Source organism: Osmerus mordax, chromosome 1 (assembly GCF_038355195.1).
Source record: "Osmerus mordax isolate fOsmMor3 chromosome 1, fOsmMor3.pri, whole genome shotgun sequence".
Lineage (NCBI taxonomy): Eukaryota > Metazoa > Chordata > Actinopteri > Osmeriformes > Osmeridae > Osmerus > Osmerus mordax.
Window position 1 is genome coordinate 12530521 of NC_090050.1, and position 17594 is coordinate 12548114.

Below are 17594 nucleotides of genomic sequence, written 5' to 3' on the forward strand. Positions count from 1 at the left end.
AGGATTAAAGATGACGCCAAGAAAAAAGAAAATGAGGACAGTCAGGCTATAGGATATATTTGAAAGGTAAGAGGTGTTATAGATAATGACATGATTGGTAGTTTGAGTTTATCATTCTGAAAGGCAGTGTTTTCCAAGTGAACAGAAGACTGAAGCCAAATGTAAAAAAAAAAACTGTGTGAAGTGCTTTGCAAAAGATGTGTTTTAAAACTGCTAAATGAATGAAAGCAGGAAATGTTTCTTTTTGTACAGAATTGGTTTACGATAAGGTACATGGGTTTAAGGTTTAGGTCAATGTGTCTAAAGTTGTAGTTTTAGAGTATAAGAGTGTCTAGAGTGCATGGGGCATTGCAATAAGAGAAAACAGGAATTTGTTATGGTGCCATAGCAAAATCCCTAGTGATGTGTATGTCACTTAACACATACAAAGCATCCAACCGCTTAATCAACCGCTTTCATTCAACTTGGACTATTTATGATTCCGTAGCTGCGGCCATGTGTCCCATGTTCTGTCAAAACAAAAGTCACCTGCTAACGGGCACAGACTGCAAGTTAGCAAGCAAGCAACGAACCTCTTAACAATGGCAGGCAAACGAGCATTAGTAATACTATCTAAAGGTGCAGAGGAGATGGAAACGGTTATTCCCGTGGACGTCATGCGCAGAGCTGGGGTCTGTATTTGTTTAATTGGCAAACTAGTTAAATGTGATAGTAGCTAAATAGCTAGCTTCCCTGCTACGTGTAGAACGTTACAGAGCCATACTATATTTGCTTCGCTGTTTACATATCTCGACATTAAAAGAAGTCATACTGCAGCAATCGACATTGCATTTCCACCTAAAAATATTGCACATGGAAGCTAGCTATTCAGATCTGGTTTGTAATCTGAAAGCAGCAGAGCAATGAGCGTTTTCGGGCGCAACACAACTCAAATGTCTTCAAATCGGTGGGGGTTAGTTAAGTCCACAACTATTACATACTTGGCAATGCCCCCAGTAGTGATTGAATGGTGTCATGCTGTTAGGCAGCTAGGCTCACTGGATGTAAGGTGAGAGTAAAGGGCAATGTAATCATGTAAATGTCAAAGTTTACAGTAGCGTACCCCAGCTTTCAAAATAAAAGTTTTACTTTTACACGCTACTAGAAAATGTCATAACGTTAAATTTCGATTTACTATCAAACGTCAGTTACCCCAAATAATGCATGGATAATCATGTTTTAATTTGTTGTTTCCCCCAAAAAAATTATATGCTTTTGTTTTGCAGATAGCCGTGACGGTGGCAGGACTGACTGGCAAAGAGCCAGTGCAGTGTAGCCGAGACGTTCTCATCTGCCCTGATGCCAGCCTGGAGGAAGCCAGGAAGCAGGTCAGACACACCCTCCCAAGACCTGCCTCCAACCCTCATCTACTACATTCCACATCCCTGCCATCACCTCAACAACCAGTCAGGGTGGTAGACCTGTTCGCCACCTTGCACTGATCCTTTAGAGATCAGAGAATACCTCCAGGCTTGAGCTCAATGAGTTATCTTGTGTCTAGTTCTTTAAGAACGATCCAGGTTTTGGAAGCACCTCTCTCTCTCTATTTCTCTCTCTCTCTCTCTCTCTCTCTCTCTCTCTCTCTCTCTCTCTCTCTCTCTCTCTCTCTCTCCATGAATTTAATCCTGTGACCTCATTTAAATACAGAGGTAACCCACAGTGGAATATTGTGGCCACTCATGCCCACAACTGGCCACATCTAATAAACCCTACTTTAGCCGTCTACATCACCAACAAGCTAGCATAACTGTTACTCATTACCGTTTCCTCTTGTAATGCTTTGTGTTCCAGGGTACCTATGATGTTGTGCTCCTGCCAGGGGGGTTGCAGGGTGCCCAGAACCTGTCAGAGGTAACAGATTTGAGTTTGACCATGCTCTCTTTAGTCACAAAATACCCCAGGCCAAATGCTGTGTGCCAATAATTCATTATTTATGTCCATGTGCTAAAAACATTTTAGCATTTACTTTCTGTTTTCACTCAATTTTGAACTAAAGCACACGGTGGGAACTTTAAATATTGAAACACTTAGTTCTTGTACTGGGATAATCTTACTATCACTGCATTAGAGAAAAAAATGACTCATTATTCGTGACTCGTCCTCCATATTGTTTTTTCTGTAGTCTCCTGCTGTGAAGGAGGTGTTGAAGGATCAGGAGGCCAGGAAAGGCCTGATTGCTGCCATCTGTGCAGGTAAATGTCCCCTTCCTTCATACTTTATATGCCCCTAAAAGGAAAGCCCTGCTTTAACTGTTAGTAAAGTGAAGAAGTTTCTGGAAATGGGTGGAGAAATGCGGTTGTGTCTTCAAGATTTATCCAGTTTAGCAGCTTTGTGGTGAGATTGTTCAGATCTGCAAACACTGCCAATTAAAAAAAACAAATAAAAAGAATAACTCTTAATGGGATAAACCTGTTAGCAATATGGTTCAAGATTAAAATTGGTTGGCTTTTATATTCCATGTCGATTGATCATCAGACATTGAGATAATTGTCTCAATATACTATTTAAAAAACAAATAAAATGAATGGCACCATGTTCATAAAATAAAGACATTTAAGAAATGCTTTTAGTCGGTTTGCTCATAGCATTGAGAAACCCCTGTGCCACAGAGATATTTCCTTGGCCATATTCTTGCTGCTGATGAAGGGCGCTGGAAGGACATAATGAATGAGTACACAGGGCCGATGTGGCTCTGCAGAGTGAGTGGCGTCCTAGAAAACGTCTGACAACCCCAAAGGAATGTTTGATGAACCTGGCAACCGTGATGACTCTCATTGTCGCCTCGATTTAGCCATTCTTGACCAGCATACGTCAATGAAACTAGGCTCCTTGAAATTCATGCCTGCTGGATTAAATACAGGGCATTATGTTTTAATCCATTGTACATTATTGAGGAAATGAGGTGATGTTTTAGGTGAAGTCTCTATAGTTTAAAAGGAAACACAGGAAATGAAACATCAATCCCCAATGATTCAGATAGCATCCTGCTATCGTTTCCTCATTGAACAATATCAACATGTTGATATTGATCCTGTTTCTTATTTAGCTGAACTTCATACGTGTGTGTGTATAAATATATCTAAGTTTTGAAGGAAAGTGTATCGCCTCTACTTGTCATTCTCCACTGCTCCTCCTCACCTCCTCTAACTCCTTTCCCTCCCCTTCTCTACCCCCTCCTCGCCTCTACCCCTTCTCCTCTTTTTCCTCCATTTCCTCTTCCTCCCCTCCTCTTTTTCCTTGTTCTGTTCCCCCTTCCCCCCCCCTCCCTTAACTTTGATAGGGGCTTGAGGCAGTCTCTGGCTCCCCCCCCTCCCTTAACTTTGATAGGGGCTTGAGGCAGTCTCTGGCTCCCAAGAGGGCCTGACTGTCCCAGACTGGTGTCTTTAGGGCGGAGGCAGGGCTGTAACAAGAGCAGCGAGCTGGCTGCCCGCGGCTCTGCCCAATAAAAGCGTCATCTTCAGACCGCATGGAGAGGCAGCCAAGGAGCGCGATCAATAGCGATTCTATTTATTAAATGGGCAGTGGATGAGCTCACTGCAGTGTTAGGTCCCTGCCAATGTTAACGCAGCAGACACAAAGTCCATTATTTTTAGTCTGTCTATTTTCCTCTCTTCTCTATATGGCCTGGAGACGTGTGCTGAAACCATATACAGTGTGCGTTTAATTTTAGATTGTATTTTACGGTTGTCATGTCTAGCAGCCTAATGAGTCTCACTGTGCACATTGAACCATCAAACCAATCTTCTTTTTTTTCTTTTTACATCCAGATATTACAATGGTGTGTTTATACTCGTTATTTTCTGACCTGTCTCTCTGCACTGTGTACTTGTGCGTGTGGTTGTCATGGCAGTGCCATGCTCGCCTGGTGTGTTTGAATGTCACCTGAAGGTGATTGTGATGCTGCTGACTCCTCTGTGCCCCAGGACCCACTGCTCTCCTGGCTCATGGGATTGCATACGGCAGCACAGTAACCACCCACCCTGGGGCTAAAGATAAGATGATGGCAGGAGGCAAGTACTAACATTGAGTTTTATTTACTTATTTAATACTGTATCTTAAATACCCCTTTCCCTGAAGTCATTCTTGTCTTGGCTATGGGTGAATCCTGTGCAGTGTAGGTTCTGTTTGTATCCAGCAGAGGGTGGTATAGCTGTTTTTTTTGTTTTCCCTGAATTCTCATATCCACGGTTACACTTGAGTCACTCACAACTACAGTGGGTTTGGGACACCCCAACCCCATTCAGACCTTGTATAGAACCACACAGCCCACATAGCATGTAGAATGTTCATGGGAAGGTATTCTGACAAGTGGATTCAATTTCAAAGTTCTGTTAGGAAATGTACAATGTGTTCCTGTCTAGATTGTACAAGACCATGTCCGAATCCCAATTGGGGCTAGATAATCCCAGAAATAGGTCATCTGTCGTGAAGTAGTTAGATTTTTTTTTTTTTTTACAGCCTCTCTATTCTCTTTGCACCAAAGTGACTGTACAAAGCACGACACTACAATATCTACATATTATAAGCTAGTATATAAACACAGATAAGTTCATCCTATGTTATATTCCAAGACTGAATCTATTCGATTGCTGCTATTGTGCATATTCTACTGTGTGTGTGTGTGTGTGTGTGTGACCTCCATATTTAATTATTCTGCTACTGTGCACACTGAGTTACTGTATCTAAGTGCTTGAATTTTCCTTCAGGATTCATAAAGTGAATTCAATAACTGAAATGAACATCTGTGTATCACTCCTCACTCCAGCCCCCCAGTCAGTACATCAGTCTCTAACCCACGCTCCGGTTCCTCCTTCCAGACCACTACAAGTACTCCGAGGCCCGGGTTCAGAAGGACGGGCACCTGATCACCAGCCGCGGGCCAGGCACCAGCTTCGAGTTCGCCCTGGCCATCGTGGAGGAGCTCATGGGGGCAGAGGTCGCTGCTCAGGTCAAAGGACCGCTGGTTCTGAAAGACTGAGCCACGGACATTTGTTCTTCAGCCCCCACAGCGCCAACACTGCTTCCACTGCACCCCTGCACATCACTTAGACTCTCAGTCGGACATCACGGGAATAAAGAAGAATTGTTGGAAGGATTTAATTTAGCAATATGAATTGATCCTAATGTTTTCCCCCTTACTGGTGTTTCCCGTTTAGTTTAACTAACAGCATTGTTTGAGTTTTGATGATTGGAATTGTGTCGAGTCGACTATTAGATTAAATGTAAAATGTGACGTTCATTGTGTTGATATTTCCACTTGCAGCATTGCTGTTGCTTGATGGTATAATCTAGGACTAGGTGATGCTTTGCCTGTGCAACTAATGCTGATGATTTATAAACGTGAACTGCACTCTAGTTTCACAGGTTGTGACTTGTAACTGTCTAACACACTGTAGACCGATTTAAGACTCATTACAACCCAAATATCATGTCTGTAATTAGGCTATTTAACGTAATCGAGTCATATCTGTCCAGGTTCTTACCAAATCTTTTAAGAGCAGAGAGGAGTTGGGACTATGGTCATTAAAGAAGATAGGCCTACAACTCATTTAGTAAAATGAAACTGTTACTGCTGATGAAAACAGATATAGGCCTTCTGCGTGTGTTTGCAAAAGATATCCGAGATCACGCTGCTCTTTAGGAGTTTGGGCTCACAGCCTGCCGTGTACCGGACAGTAAAAACGATTGCGAAATCACGCGGAGCGGGAAACCGAATTCATACGGGCGGGGCGTCTTCTGCAGCGCGTGTTGGCGGTATCTAAGCGGTAAACACGAGCCTTTCGGCACATGTCAAACGAGACTTATACTGAAAAGGATTTTGCAAAAGGTAAGTAGTAGTTGCATAGTGGCTATATAGATCATGAACTCGCATGCGTCTGTGTTAGATGTATGTTAGGAATGGACAGAAAACTTACTTGTCTTGGCAGGCTAGATATTTTTATGTCAGGTCCTTGTTCGGTTTCAGACTGACTAGCGTCAACGTTACTGCTGTCAATATACATAGCTACAAGGCATCTATGGTCTCCTGGTCTGCACGAAACCTTGGAATCAAATTTTAAACTCAGGTATTGATTAGCTGTAATGATACATTAGAACATGGGCTAACGAGGTGCACTGCACTGTATTTAGCCGCATGTCATAATTTGTAGGCGGCTAATAATCGCTATCATTTGGACGGAGACAAGACGATGACGGCAGCTGCTGTCACTCGCTCCATCATGAGTCCTGCGCGCCAGTGTGACCAGACAAGCAGGCAGACTTTGTAGCCTTTATGTATTTGTAAACATATTGCAGTTTACAATTCCTGTTTTCTACAGGATGCTTTTTTGAGATCAGGCTTGTAGCTAGTTAGCTACTAGTCTACTTAATACATCTGCATAGAAAGAGACAGACTTGCAGCTATAGCTAGCTAGCGAGCTAGTATATCTTGCTATCTGTCTCCTAGAAGAAGTAGAGGGATAGATGGAAGGTGACATGACATGACAGACTTAGTGCATCTTAGGTATTTATTGCGAGTCTGACAATTCCAGAATCATAGGCCTTCAAAATATTTATTAGCTTTCAGATCACACAATAGTCAAAATGTGTCAACTTTTGGAGAAGGACAATATCCCCTGTAAAAATGTATATAGATGCAGAATATTTAACTAATACATTGTGTATTGTGGAATTGATATTGTCCCAGTATTCCACATGGCTAATTTTAGTTGGTAGATTTGCTGACTGAGTTTTTTCCATTGTCTAGAAACTCGTATGAAATGAAGAATGATGGGGAAAATCTTGACTTCCCCACCAAGTTATGAAAGTTTGTGGGTGATAGGCTACTGTCACATTCTTCTAACAGGAAGACAGCGAACTGAAGTTCCCTTCACACTGACACCGTAGCCAGTGGTTGCCTTGCATCTTACAAGTGCTGCATAGTTTTCTGGTTTTGCTCTGTAACCAGCTGCAGTGCAGCTGCAACGGCTTCTGCTTGTGAGACAGAACCTTTGTCATACCTCGCTCAGCACCCAGGGCCAGGGGGTCAGGGGTCACTGTAATCAAAGTACAACTGGAGTGTAGGCTATTTGCTCCTGCCGTGCTCACGACCACATTAGCAACTTCTCCTCTAGGCCCTCTAGGCACTATGTCTCAAAGACAGCACAAGGATAACCTGCTGCTGTTGTTGTTGAGACAGTATTACTCCAGTATCATAGGATGGAGGGTACTTGTTTTTTTGTTTTTGTTTTTTGGTGCACTGTGTGTTCCTTTACTTCCTTAACGATTTAATGTTGTTTCTGGCTTTGTCTCTTAGGCCTCTGTGTATTTGTCCGGTTTTGAAGAATACATGATTGATTCCACACAGTCATACTGCGACACATCGATCGTTAGAGAGAAACCGCCGTGATAGGAATTGTCCTCCATGTCGCCTCCTCCATACTGATGTGTCGAGACGTCCTCTGTTTAGATATTTCTGGAATGTTAACATTTTGCGCGGTTGAACATACATGCTAATATAATTCTGCTTGAGCAGACACGGCGTTGAGAGCTGGAGGCCTATGACTCCCTATTTCTGGACAGTGGGGGCAGCGCGCAAGCGAAGTAATCCAACTGAGTCATTGGGGCTAATGATGCAATTATGGAGCTTTTCTGTGAACCTGCTGATCTACACCCCCCCCCCCCCCCGCCCCCATCCTTTTGTAGTGAAGAGGGTTGCATGGGTTCTGCTATGGGATGCTGTAGTCATGTTTAAAATGTCGCATGGATAGAGAATGCAGAGGACACTGCAGCCCCAAGCACTGGGGAGCAATGATATTCAGGCCTTATTTTAAATTTGGGCTCGGGTCCACATTCCATGGCCACGTTATCTAATAGTTCTCTTTGCTGTAGCAAACATATACTTTCACTTTTTGATTGAAGAGTATGGTGAAAGGCATTGGCCTTTTATTCCACGTGATTTCAGACTGAAGTACCCCTCCCATCCCTCTAATGGATCTTGGTGGCATTTTCGCTGCGGGATGAGGAAGTTGGAGCTATTTTGGGACAGATGACAAGAAGGTAATTGCTAAGATTCATTCAGTTCACATCTAGAATGTTTTCCGAATGCACAGGGGTTAATGAGAAAAGTTGAACTCTGTCATCTGGCTGAGCTTTCATCACTGGATCAGTTATTCTGCCTGTGTGGCACGCTGCTCTGATCTCAGTGTTTCCATAAACAACATACATCAATGGCTATTTTAGACACACTCGTGGATCTTGAAATCACAACTCTACAGTTCTGTTGCCAGCTGATTATAAATTGTTAAACAGGACATTCCTGATGCACAGGTTTGCCCTCAGGAACAGGTTTGCCATCAGGAACATTCTCAATTCTCAATGAGCAGGTTCTATCAGATCATGATTTTCTTTTTCAATGAAAAGCAGCCTGTTTACAAGCTGGCCTTGCACAAGCCTACCTTCCCATCAACCTTCTGTTTAAGAGCATGATTGGTCGCAAAGAACAATAGATTTCACTTGAGATCAGTTGGAGCAGTTTTGTAGATTGAAGGTTGAGTTGGAGACAGTTAAATCCAAAATGAAGTTCTAGATCCATTTGCTGGTGGCTGAGTTTCAAAGTGTGTAAACTGAATTGTAAGAATTACGGACAGATTTAGGATAGGCTAGTTATTATGAAAACATTTTTTAAAGATGTAAAGGACCCTGTAATGTTCTTTTTCAGATGTTGCTGAGTAGCTTTGAAGTATTTTATGACTGCAAGCATTGAATTCAACCAAGGTCTCCCAAATCAGAGAATGCTAACTGAAAGAAAGCCTTGTTTCTTTGAGAACAGTACTATTTGATAGTGAAATCCAGCACTAGCCTCTCGGGACTTATGCAAGGTTATCTCAGACTCATTGTATGTAAGCCAAGGCTATCAAGACTCAGAGGAAGTCATTATTGAGTCTAAATAACCAGTGACTAGTTCTAACTCTAGAATTGAAAGATTGAGCCACCTTGACTGCGATAGTTTCTCTTTCACACCATGGTCTGATGCCATCGTGTGAGGCTGGTCACTGCTGCTGAAGCTCTGGTCTAAACAGTCAGGGACTGACACACTTGAATGTATTGGGTATTGGGACTGTATTGGGTTCTGTAGTATCAGACTGGTGGAACCTCTCAGCACAAGGTCGGAACAGCTCTCTGAACCAGCTGGTCTCTGTGTTCACACCAGTAGTGCACATAAATATCACATTACAGGCCAAGGTTATGTCACCTTTCACCCTGACTGTGTATTTGCTGCAATGAGTTTGTAGTCACCAGCTACGTTTGCCCGTAGACAGAGAAGTGAATGTTTTACCAAATGCCTGTAAGAGTATGCTTAGCATCTCATTTTGGTCTCATGGTAAAGTCGGCTGTGGGGTTTCATTGCTGGCTACGTACACCTGGCAGCACTGAGGGCTGCACTGTAACGGCCTGTTTAATAAGTGGCCAGCTGCTTGATGGGGGGGCAAACCCTTAGCCTGGACACCTGCCAGGAGGAGAGACTGGAGCAGGAGCAGGGAATAGAGGAAGAGCAGCAGGAGGAGAAGGAGGTGGAGTAGGAGAAGGAGGAGCAGGAGGGAGATGAACAGGAGAAGAAAGAGCAGGATAAGGAGAAGCAGGAGGTGGAGGTGGAGGAGGAGAAGGAGGAGCAGGATAAGGAGAAGCAGCAGGAGGAGGAGAAGAAGGAGCGGGATAAGAAGAAGAAGAAGAAGTAGCAGGATAAGGAGAAGCTGGAGGGAGATGAAGAGGAGAAGGAGGAGCAGCAGCAGCAGGAGTAGCAGGAGGAGCAGGAACGTAGCCATGCCTCCTCACATAGCTGTGTCTGGCTCAGCTCCAGAGAGAAACCTCATCTTTATCACACCTCACAGACTCCAGCCATGGGCTGTACTGTACTCTCAGCTGGACCCAAGAGGAGCCTCCAGGCATGGGCCTACACACAGGAGGGTTAGGGCTAGGAGGATTCCCTGATATTTCCCAGGTCCCCTCGTGTTTGTGGTGGAGGTGCAGATAAGTGCTTACTCAGCTCAGTCATTCTGGTTGCACGTTCAGCGGGCAACATTTACATTTAGTCATTTAGCAGACGCTCTTATCCAGAGCGACTTACAGTAAGTACAGGGACATTCCCCCGAGGCAAGTAGGGTGAAGTGCCTTGCCCAAGGACACAACGTCAGTTGGCATGACCGGGAATCGAACTGGCAACCTTCAGGTTACTAGCCCGACTCCCTCACCGCTCAGCCACCTGACTCCCAACGCGCTCAGCGGGCGACACATCCTTTCCGTGGAGAAGCTTAGACGTGGTCAGCAGTTTGATGAAAAGTAACACTGCCCATCCATCATCTCCTGATTGGTCAGACCAGTAGATAGATGAGTTTATAAAGTGGGCTTTTTGTCCTTCATAAATCATCTCAAATTGGATTGAGATGGAGAATTCAGTTGGAGTAGTCCGTTTCCTTGGTGTTTTAAGAGCCTTGTCCTGGTCAGGATCGGGGTGTGTCCAGGCCCTTCTCCAGGCATAGCCTACAGGGATGGAGTTAGGGAGTTGGGCTGATGGCTGTCTGGGAGACACCCCTATGTGGGAACGTTTGTGTGGGACTGTGTATGTCTGTGTGAGACTTGGTGTGTGTGTGTGTGTGTGTGTGTGTGTGTGTGGGGGGGGGGGGGGGGGGTGTGGACAGGCAGCTTGCTGACTCCGACTCTGGTGATGTCGTGACCAGGCCTGAGCACAGAGGGAGAGAGGCCAAGAACAGTGGTGCGCAACACTGAAGCTACAGCAACTCCCCTGGAGGCTGTGGGCTAACACACACACACACGCTCACACTCCCTCCCATACAAACACACACACACACTTCAGCGTACAATAACTAAATCAGAGGGGAAACTGAGCTGAACGCCACAGCCCTATAGAAATAGGCTAACTGACAAGATAAGAGTACACAACAGTGAACATGGTAACCATTACATTAGGCCCAATTGTTTAGGGGTTTCTAGGTCACATGTTTGTCATATCAGATTACGTTGTTGACCAACATTATATGAACGCTATCACGAACTAGCTTAAACTATTTGCTGATGGCTTTCGAATAATATTTGTCGAGCTGAGTGATTGCACATTTGTCCTGGAGGTGTGTCTAACTGATGAAATGGACCACCGGGGTTTTTGTCCTGCTTGTAACACCATCGTTTCTTGGCATATATGAAGCACGGTTTCGCATTTGCAACTCGATCTGCAACGGGATAGCTTTGATATTCAAACGGCCAGCGTTTTCATCAAGACTGCTTGTCACAACCTCTCAAGTCAGCTCACCTTGTATAGCACCTCCTGGTTTATTTAATGGGACCTTTGAAGTCTTGTTCATTGTGAGGCCGTTTGAAAGAAGTTGTTTGTGAGGACGTGTGTGTGAGGACGTGTGTGTGAGGACGTGAGACTAGCTCATTGGGTTATCCCCATCTCTCATGAGTCAAAAGGAAGGGAATAACGAGTATTGTTATACGTTTGGGGTTAAATCTGGATTAATGGTACAGCAGTACAGTGAAGTTACGCAGTCCTTCCCCACTGGTTGAGAAGGTATCACACATTGTCTGTCTGCGGTCCACTAATTACCTTAATATTGGACTATCGTGCTTCCCGCTTCTCTCTACAGTAAGCAGTCAGCTGTATGGAGGTGAATCCATGAGGCTAGTACTCCACACAATCTCTCTCTCTCTCTCTCTCTCTCTCTCTCTCTCTCTCTCTCTCTCTCTCTCTCTCTCTCTCTCTCTCTCTCTCTCTCTCTCTCTCTCTCTCCTTCTGCTTTCCCTGAATACATGCTTACTCTAGTGCTGACAGTGCCGTGGGAGCTGCACTGGTGTGTGTGTGTAACATTGAGAGAGATAGAGGGAGGGCGGGGCAGAAAGATAGGGGGAGAGTGAGGGAGAGAGAGAAGGAGGGAGGGGCATTGTCTTTAATGCATCTGTTCGCTCTTCTGTGGCTCTTACTGACTAAAGGGTCACTCGTCACACATCCATTCTCTCCCTCTCTCCGTCTCGTCTCTCTCCCTCTCTGTCTCTCTTTTCTGTCCGTCTATCTGCTCCGGCCCAGGCGCACACACGCGCTCACACACGCTCACACACACACGCTCACACGCGCTCACTCACTCACACACGCTCACTCCTCACCCAGCTTCTCCGTCAGGCAGTCCTGGACACAGGGAGTGTACCGTAGAGAGGAGGCTATTCACCAGTCCTGTCTGCCTTCCTCCTCCTCCTCTGTCCTCTCTGCCGGCCACCATCCCTTCTTCCTGTGGGGAACCTGGCTGCGCTCCACCATCGGCAGCTCTCCGTCCTCCGTCCAAGCCCAGCTGAGGAGCGCTGCGTCAGGGAGCAACAGCCGTCTGAGGTGGGTGTTACAGCATCATGCCTGGGCTACGGCATCCCTTTCTCCCCCCCCCCCCCCCCCCCCCCCCCCCCCTCTCTCTCTCGCTTTCTCTCTCTCTCTGTCTCTCTCTGTCTCTCTCTCTTTCCCTCCCAGTCCTCCCTTCTGTCATTGAGGGTTTGAAAGACTTGTGTGCCGATGTGTGTTCTGGTCGCTAGCAGAGCAGGTGCCTTACTGGGTTTTTCGTCGTCTTCTCGCTGGCTTGCGTTCTCTCTTTTCCTCTTTCCCTCCCTCCCGCTTCTCTCACTGTGCCTTGTCTGTTGGAAGGCTGGTTTGTGTTATAGTGATGGGTGGACTGCTGCTCTGTCTCTGTGTCTCTATCTCTGTGTCTCTATCTCTGTGTCTCTATCTCTGTGTCTCTGTCTCTGTGTCTCTGTCTCTGTGTCTCTATCTCTGTGTCTCTATCTCTGTGTCTCTGGCTCTGTGTCTCTAGCTCTGTGTCTCTATCTCTGTGTCTCTATCTCTGTGTCTCTGTCTCTGTGTCTCTATTTCTGTGTCTCTATCTCTGTGTCTCTATCTCTGTGTCTCTATCTCTGTGTCTCTAGCTCTGTGTCTCTATCTCTGTGTCTCTATCTCTGTGTCTCTAGCTCTGTGTCTCTAGCTCTGTGTCTCTATCTCTGTGTCTCTATCTCTGTGTCTCTGTCTCTGTGTCTCTATTTCTGTGTCTCTATCTCTGTGTCTCTATCTCTGTGTCTCTATCTCTGTGTCTCTAGCTCTGTGTCTCTATCTCTGTGTCTCTAGCTCTGTGTCTCTATCTCTGTGTCTCTATCTCTGTGTCTCTATCTCTGTGTCACTGTCGGCCTCTTGCTCTGTGTCTCTGTCTCTCTCCTTCTGTTTCTCTCTCTCTTTCTGTCTCTCTCTTGCTGTCTCTCTCTCTGTCATGTTTTATGAATGCCATGTCCTCTCAAATTCATTGCGGGTACTGGCCATGCCATAGGATTTATAAAGAACCTCCCTGAAATAGCCCTGCAGAATAGTTCACTGCACACACACACACACACACACTCACAATCTGCACTTTCAAGGTGAGCGAGTTCCTCTCACTGGCTCTTGCTCCTCGGTGCTGCAGTGAAAATATGTTGCAGACGGACGGTGTCTTCTTCATGCAACACCTCCCAGCTGTAGATCCCATCTAGCTGAACTGTTCCTCTAATGTTGTGAGATGTTGTGACAATGAGTCAGTGTGAGAACCAGGCTCAGGCCGGCTGTGTTGACGCCCCAGCGAGGGAGCCCATGCTGGGGCTTGAGCAGCAGGGTCTGTAGGCTAGCCAACCCTGGGTCCTGGTCCTGCCAGGGGAGGCTGGGGAGGCTGGCTGCAGAGGTCTGGTTTGGTGCAGTAAGTTGTTGGATAACCAGCAGTGGTGGAGGGCAGGGAGAGCAGGTCTCTGAGGTGCCGAGGTGACCTGAGGTACGTCCAGTGTGCCAGCACTGCAGTGTCACTGTGTCGGGTGAAAATACACACCGCTTCTGGGCAGGGCACTGAAACACTGTTGGAACTAACCCGATTGCACTATGTTGACCATTCACGCTGCTCATTCTATTCTTATTTTTATATATATTTTATTTTATATTTAAATTATTGTATTCTTAGATTTTTTAGTTCTTAGAAATAGTTAAACTTTTGTACTTTTACTTAATTTAAGATCTGTATATGTTTAGTGTTTTGCACCTCCCTGCCACAGTAAATTCCGTGTTTGTATAACATACATGGCGAATAAACCGGATTCTGATTCTGAACTGTGCACTGTCAATCTTCGATGATCTGCTGTGCTTTGTAGATGCGCTATTTGTCGTTTTGGATGAAAGTGTCAGCTAAAGGAACAAAATGTTTTGCCCCCGGTCCAAATGAACGTGTTTTGTGTCCTGAGGTTCTCTTGTTGAGAAGAATGGATGTGCACTTCTAACCCTTGATTATCTGCTTACTTTTTGCGTGTCGTTTTAATTCGTACATGTACACTGTGGAGGCTTTGTTCCATTAGTGACAAACCGAGATTCCCTTTATCCTTTGTCTAGCAACCTTTTTGTTTTAATAACACAATAACTCTGAAGGACACCTTGAGAGAAGGGATGTACAACGTTTGTGTTGGCATGGACCTCCACACCACCTGTGTGTGTGGCATCATGTGTTCTCTGCCAGCCGTGTGAGGAAGCTCTCTGCCTGAGAGAAGGCCGTGTGCACGTTCCCCCCGGGGCGAGCTCCTTAAACTGAGCTATGTAATCATAGTCTAGCTGGCATCTACAGCCTGTTTAGCTTCATTAATAACAGGGCCACATGTACCCACTCACACGAACACACTCGCGCGCCCACGCAAACACGCGCACACACACACACTCGCATACACACGCATACACACGCACGTAGAAAAACAAAATGGCAAACGCACACGACCACGCGCACGGGGGGGGGGGGGGGGGGGGGGCATAGACAGGCCACAGCTAGCCTGTTTGCTGATACTGTAGACTCCTAGGTCACAGTCTGGTTCCCCTGAGAACATCCCCAGATGTGATGGTGCGATTGTGCCTATCTTGTAGGATCTAAACATGGTGTTCAGTGCCCCGGCTATACAGCAGAGCCCTACTGTATGTTGACCAGGTTTCATGCGGTGAGTTACGGGTTTGTGAAAAGCCTCAAAAGACAGAAATGCACACGCAAGGTGTTTGCACACAGCTGTTACATAAACTTTTACATGAGCTGTTACATGAACTGTGACATGAACTGTTGCAGAACTGCAGTAAGATGCTGTCACCATGTCCTTCGTTCACGTGAGCTCTGTAGATCTGTCTGGTTCATCACACAGAGAGGCCTGTCGTTTCTGTCAGATCAGATGGCTTCATTACAAATGACCAGGAAGTGACCTTCTGTTTCCTGTGGCTAAGCTCAGGTCAGGAGGCAGCACACTGGTGTGAGCAGTGTTTGTGACCAGAGGCTGACAGATCTGATGTTTCGTTCATCCTGTCTGTGTGACGGTGACTGGTGTCTCTGATCCTTATCTAGTAGATGATCCTAACAGATAAAGAAGGCCTACCAGGAGAAGGTAGCTTTCTGATGTAGTCTTTCTTTTTACCTAGTCATTTAGCATTTAAGTGTCACACAGGGGGATTTGAACCTGTGACCTCACAATCTACTGTCAAATGCTCAGCCACTGAGCTGTACCCATCCCCAGTACAGTTGAGGAGAGCCTGTGGTTGTACTGGAGAAAGTAGCCTAATGTAGAGGGGAGGGTTAACTGGATTAGGGTAGAACCTTATTGTTGCCTGGGGGGGAGATGACACTGTTACAGGGGCATTAACTGGAACAATACAAAACACAGCTCTGGGGCTTTCTATATTCCAGTATGCCGGTCAGGTAATATGTCAGTCACATCACAATGTTAGACAGGAGAAGGAGGCCTGCAGTTGTAACATCACGATGTTAGACAGGAGAAGGAGGCCTGCAGTTGTAACATCACGATGTTAGACAGGAGAAGGTGGCCTGCAGTTGTAACATCACGATGTTAGACAGGAGAAGGAGGCCTGCAGTTGTAACATCACGATGTTAGACAGGAGAAGGAGGCCTGCAGTTGTAACATCACGATGTTAGACAGGAGAAGGTGGCCTGCAGTTGTAACATCACGATGTTAGACAGGAGAAGGAGGCCTGCAGTTGTAACATCACGATGTTAGACAGGAGAAGGTGGCCTGCAGTTGTAACATCACGATGTTAGACAGGAGAAGGAGGCCTGCAGTTGTAACATCACGATGTTAGACAGGAGAAGGTGGCCTGCAGTTGTAACATCACGATGTTAGACAGGAGAAGGAGGCCTGCAGTTGTAACATCACGATGTTAGACAGGAGAAGGAGGCCTGCAGTTGTAACATCACGATGTTAGACAGGAGAAGGTGGCCTGCAGTTGTAACATCACGATGTTAGACAGGAGAAGGAGGCCTGCAGTTGTAACATCACGATGTTAGACAGGAGAAGGAGGCCTGCAGTTGTAACATCACGATGTTAGACAGGAGAAGGTGGCCTGCAGTTGTAACATCACGATGTTTGACAGGAGAAGGAGGCCTGCAGTTGTAACATCACGATGTTAGACATGAGAAGGAGGCCTGCAGTTGTAACATCACGATGTTAGACAGGAGAAGGAGGCCTGCAGTTGTAACATCACGATGTTAGACAGGAGAAGGTGGCCTGCAGTTGTAACATCACGATGTTAGACAGGAGAAGGAGGCCTGCAGTTGTACAGAAGATATAAACTGAGAGTGTCCGTCTAGCATGTTCACTCTCAACAACGTTCTCTTTTGTTCTCTTTATCTCCCTCTCTCCCTCCCCCCTACACACACACACAAACACACACACACACACACACACACACACACACAGGCTACTAAATAACCCAGGTGGCGAGCGTCTCTCCGGATCTGTAATATTCTCCCATGAAGGCACTGCATGCCGTAGGCCTGGATGGGCTAATAAAAAGCTTGATAGATTCCCTGTGATAAAGTGTTAGTGAAGATGCAGGTGGAGGAGGGAGGAGGGGGGGGGGTGACTAGGCTCAGCTCAGTGTGTTTACCCATCATGGGACTGACTCGAAATACTATCAAAGGCACAGGCGAACAATACATCGGCCACATTGATTTCCATGATTGATCTGGAAGGTGCTGCGGTTGACCTGAAGCTGCAGTCCGCAACCTGGCGCCTCACGGTCGCTCTCACGAGGGGTTCTAAACCCTGTACACTGTTTGAACACAATCTCAAGTGAGAGACCAAGCCCGATGTTGTGCCAGCTTCCATGTGGGTTAGACGAGCTGGATTAGTCCTCAGTCAATCTAAGGTTTCCCCTGAGAACGAGGGCAAGCAAACAGTGACTGGACACAGTCTTCTGTTTGAGCATTAACCACATGTAGGAATGACCTTCCGTGTGCCGGATACTAACCTCGCTGCAGAGTTAGTGTGAGCTACGGTGTCTCGCTTCACGTGTGACAGGAAATAATGGCGACGTGTTTTGGTGTTACGAGAGAGTTGTGTGTGTGTGTGCGTCTGTGTGTGAATTATGTGACACAGTGCAGTTTATGATGCCAGAGTTATGAGGGGGGATCTTCTGTAGCCGACCTGGCAGCTTACGATTTGATTTGAAAGGCTTTAGTGTGGAGTAGCCCAGCTGG

General features: G+C 46.0%; 2 protein-coding genes across 3 annotated transcripts in view; both read left to right on the forward strand.

The window, feature by feature from the left end:
• Window positions 1-527: 527 nt before the first annotated feature.
• park7 (parkinson protein 7) lies at window positions 528-5394 on the forward strand. Its single transcript, XM_067238772.1, has 6 exons — window positions 528-671; window positions 1266-1367; window positions 1831-1890; window positions 2162-2231; window positions 3963-4049; window positions 4857-5394. Exons 1-6 carry the CDS (start codon window positions 582-584, stop codon window positions 5015-5017), a joined length of 570 nt encoding a protein of 189 aa, XP_067094873.1. The 5' UTR covers window positions 528-581; the 3' UTR covers window positions 5018-5394.
• Window positions 5395-5791: 397 nt separating this feature from the next.
• The window catches only part of kcnab2a (potassium voltage-gated channel subfamily A regulatory beta subunit 2a), a 71277-nt gene continuing 59474 nt past the window's right edge, over window positions 5792-17594 (forward strand). For both annotated transcript variants that reach the window (XM_067239736.1, XM_067239822.1), the window contains exons 1-2: window positions 5792-5866; window positions 12353-12415. The gene's annotated coding sequence lies outside the window, so the exon portion shown is untranslated. The remainder of the gene's footprint in view (window positions 5867-12352; window positions 12416-17594) is intronic.

What these genes read in the sequence shown, in the direction of transcription:
- park7 (XM_067238772.1), top strand. Translation starts at nt 582, where the DNA reads ATGGCAGGCAAACGAGCATTAGTAATACTATCTAAAGGTGCAGAGGAG. An exon ending in GTGCCCAGAACCTGTCAGAG is followed by an intron (nt 1,891 to 2,161) that starts GTAACAGATTTG and finishes TTTTTTCTGTAG; the next exon opens with TCTCCTGCTGTGAAGGAGGT. An exon ending in GATTGCTGCCATCTGTGCAG is followed by an intron (nt 2,232 to 3,962) that starts GTAAATGTCCCC and finishes TCTGTGCCCCAG; the next exon opens with GACCCACTGCTCTCCTGGCT.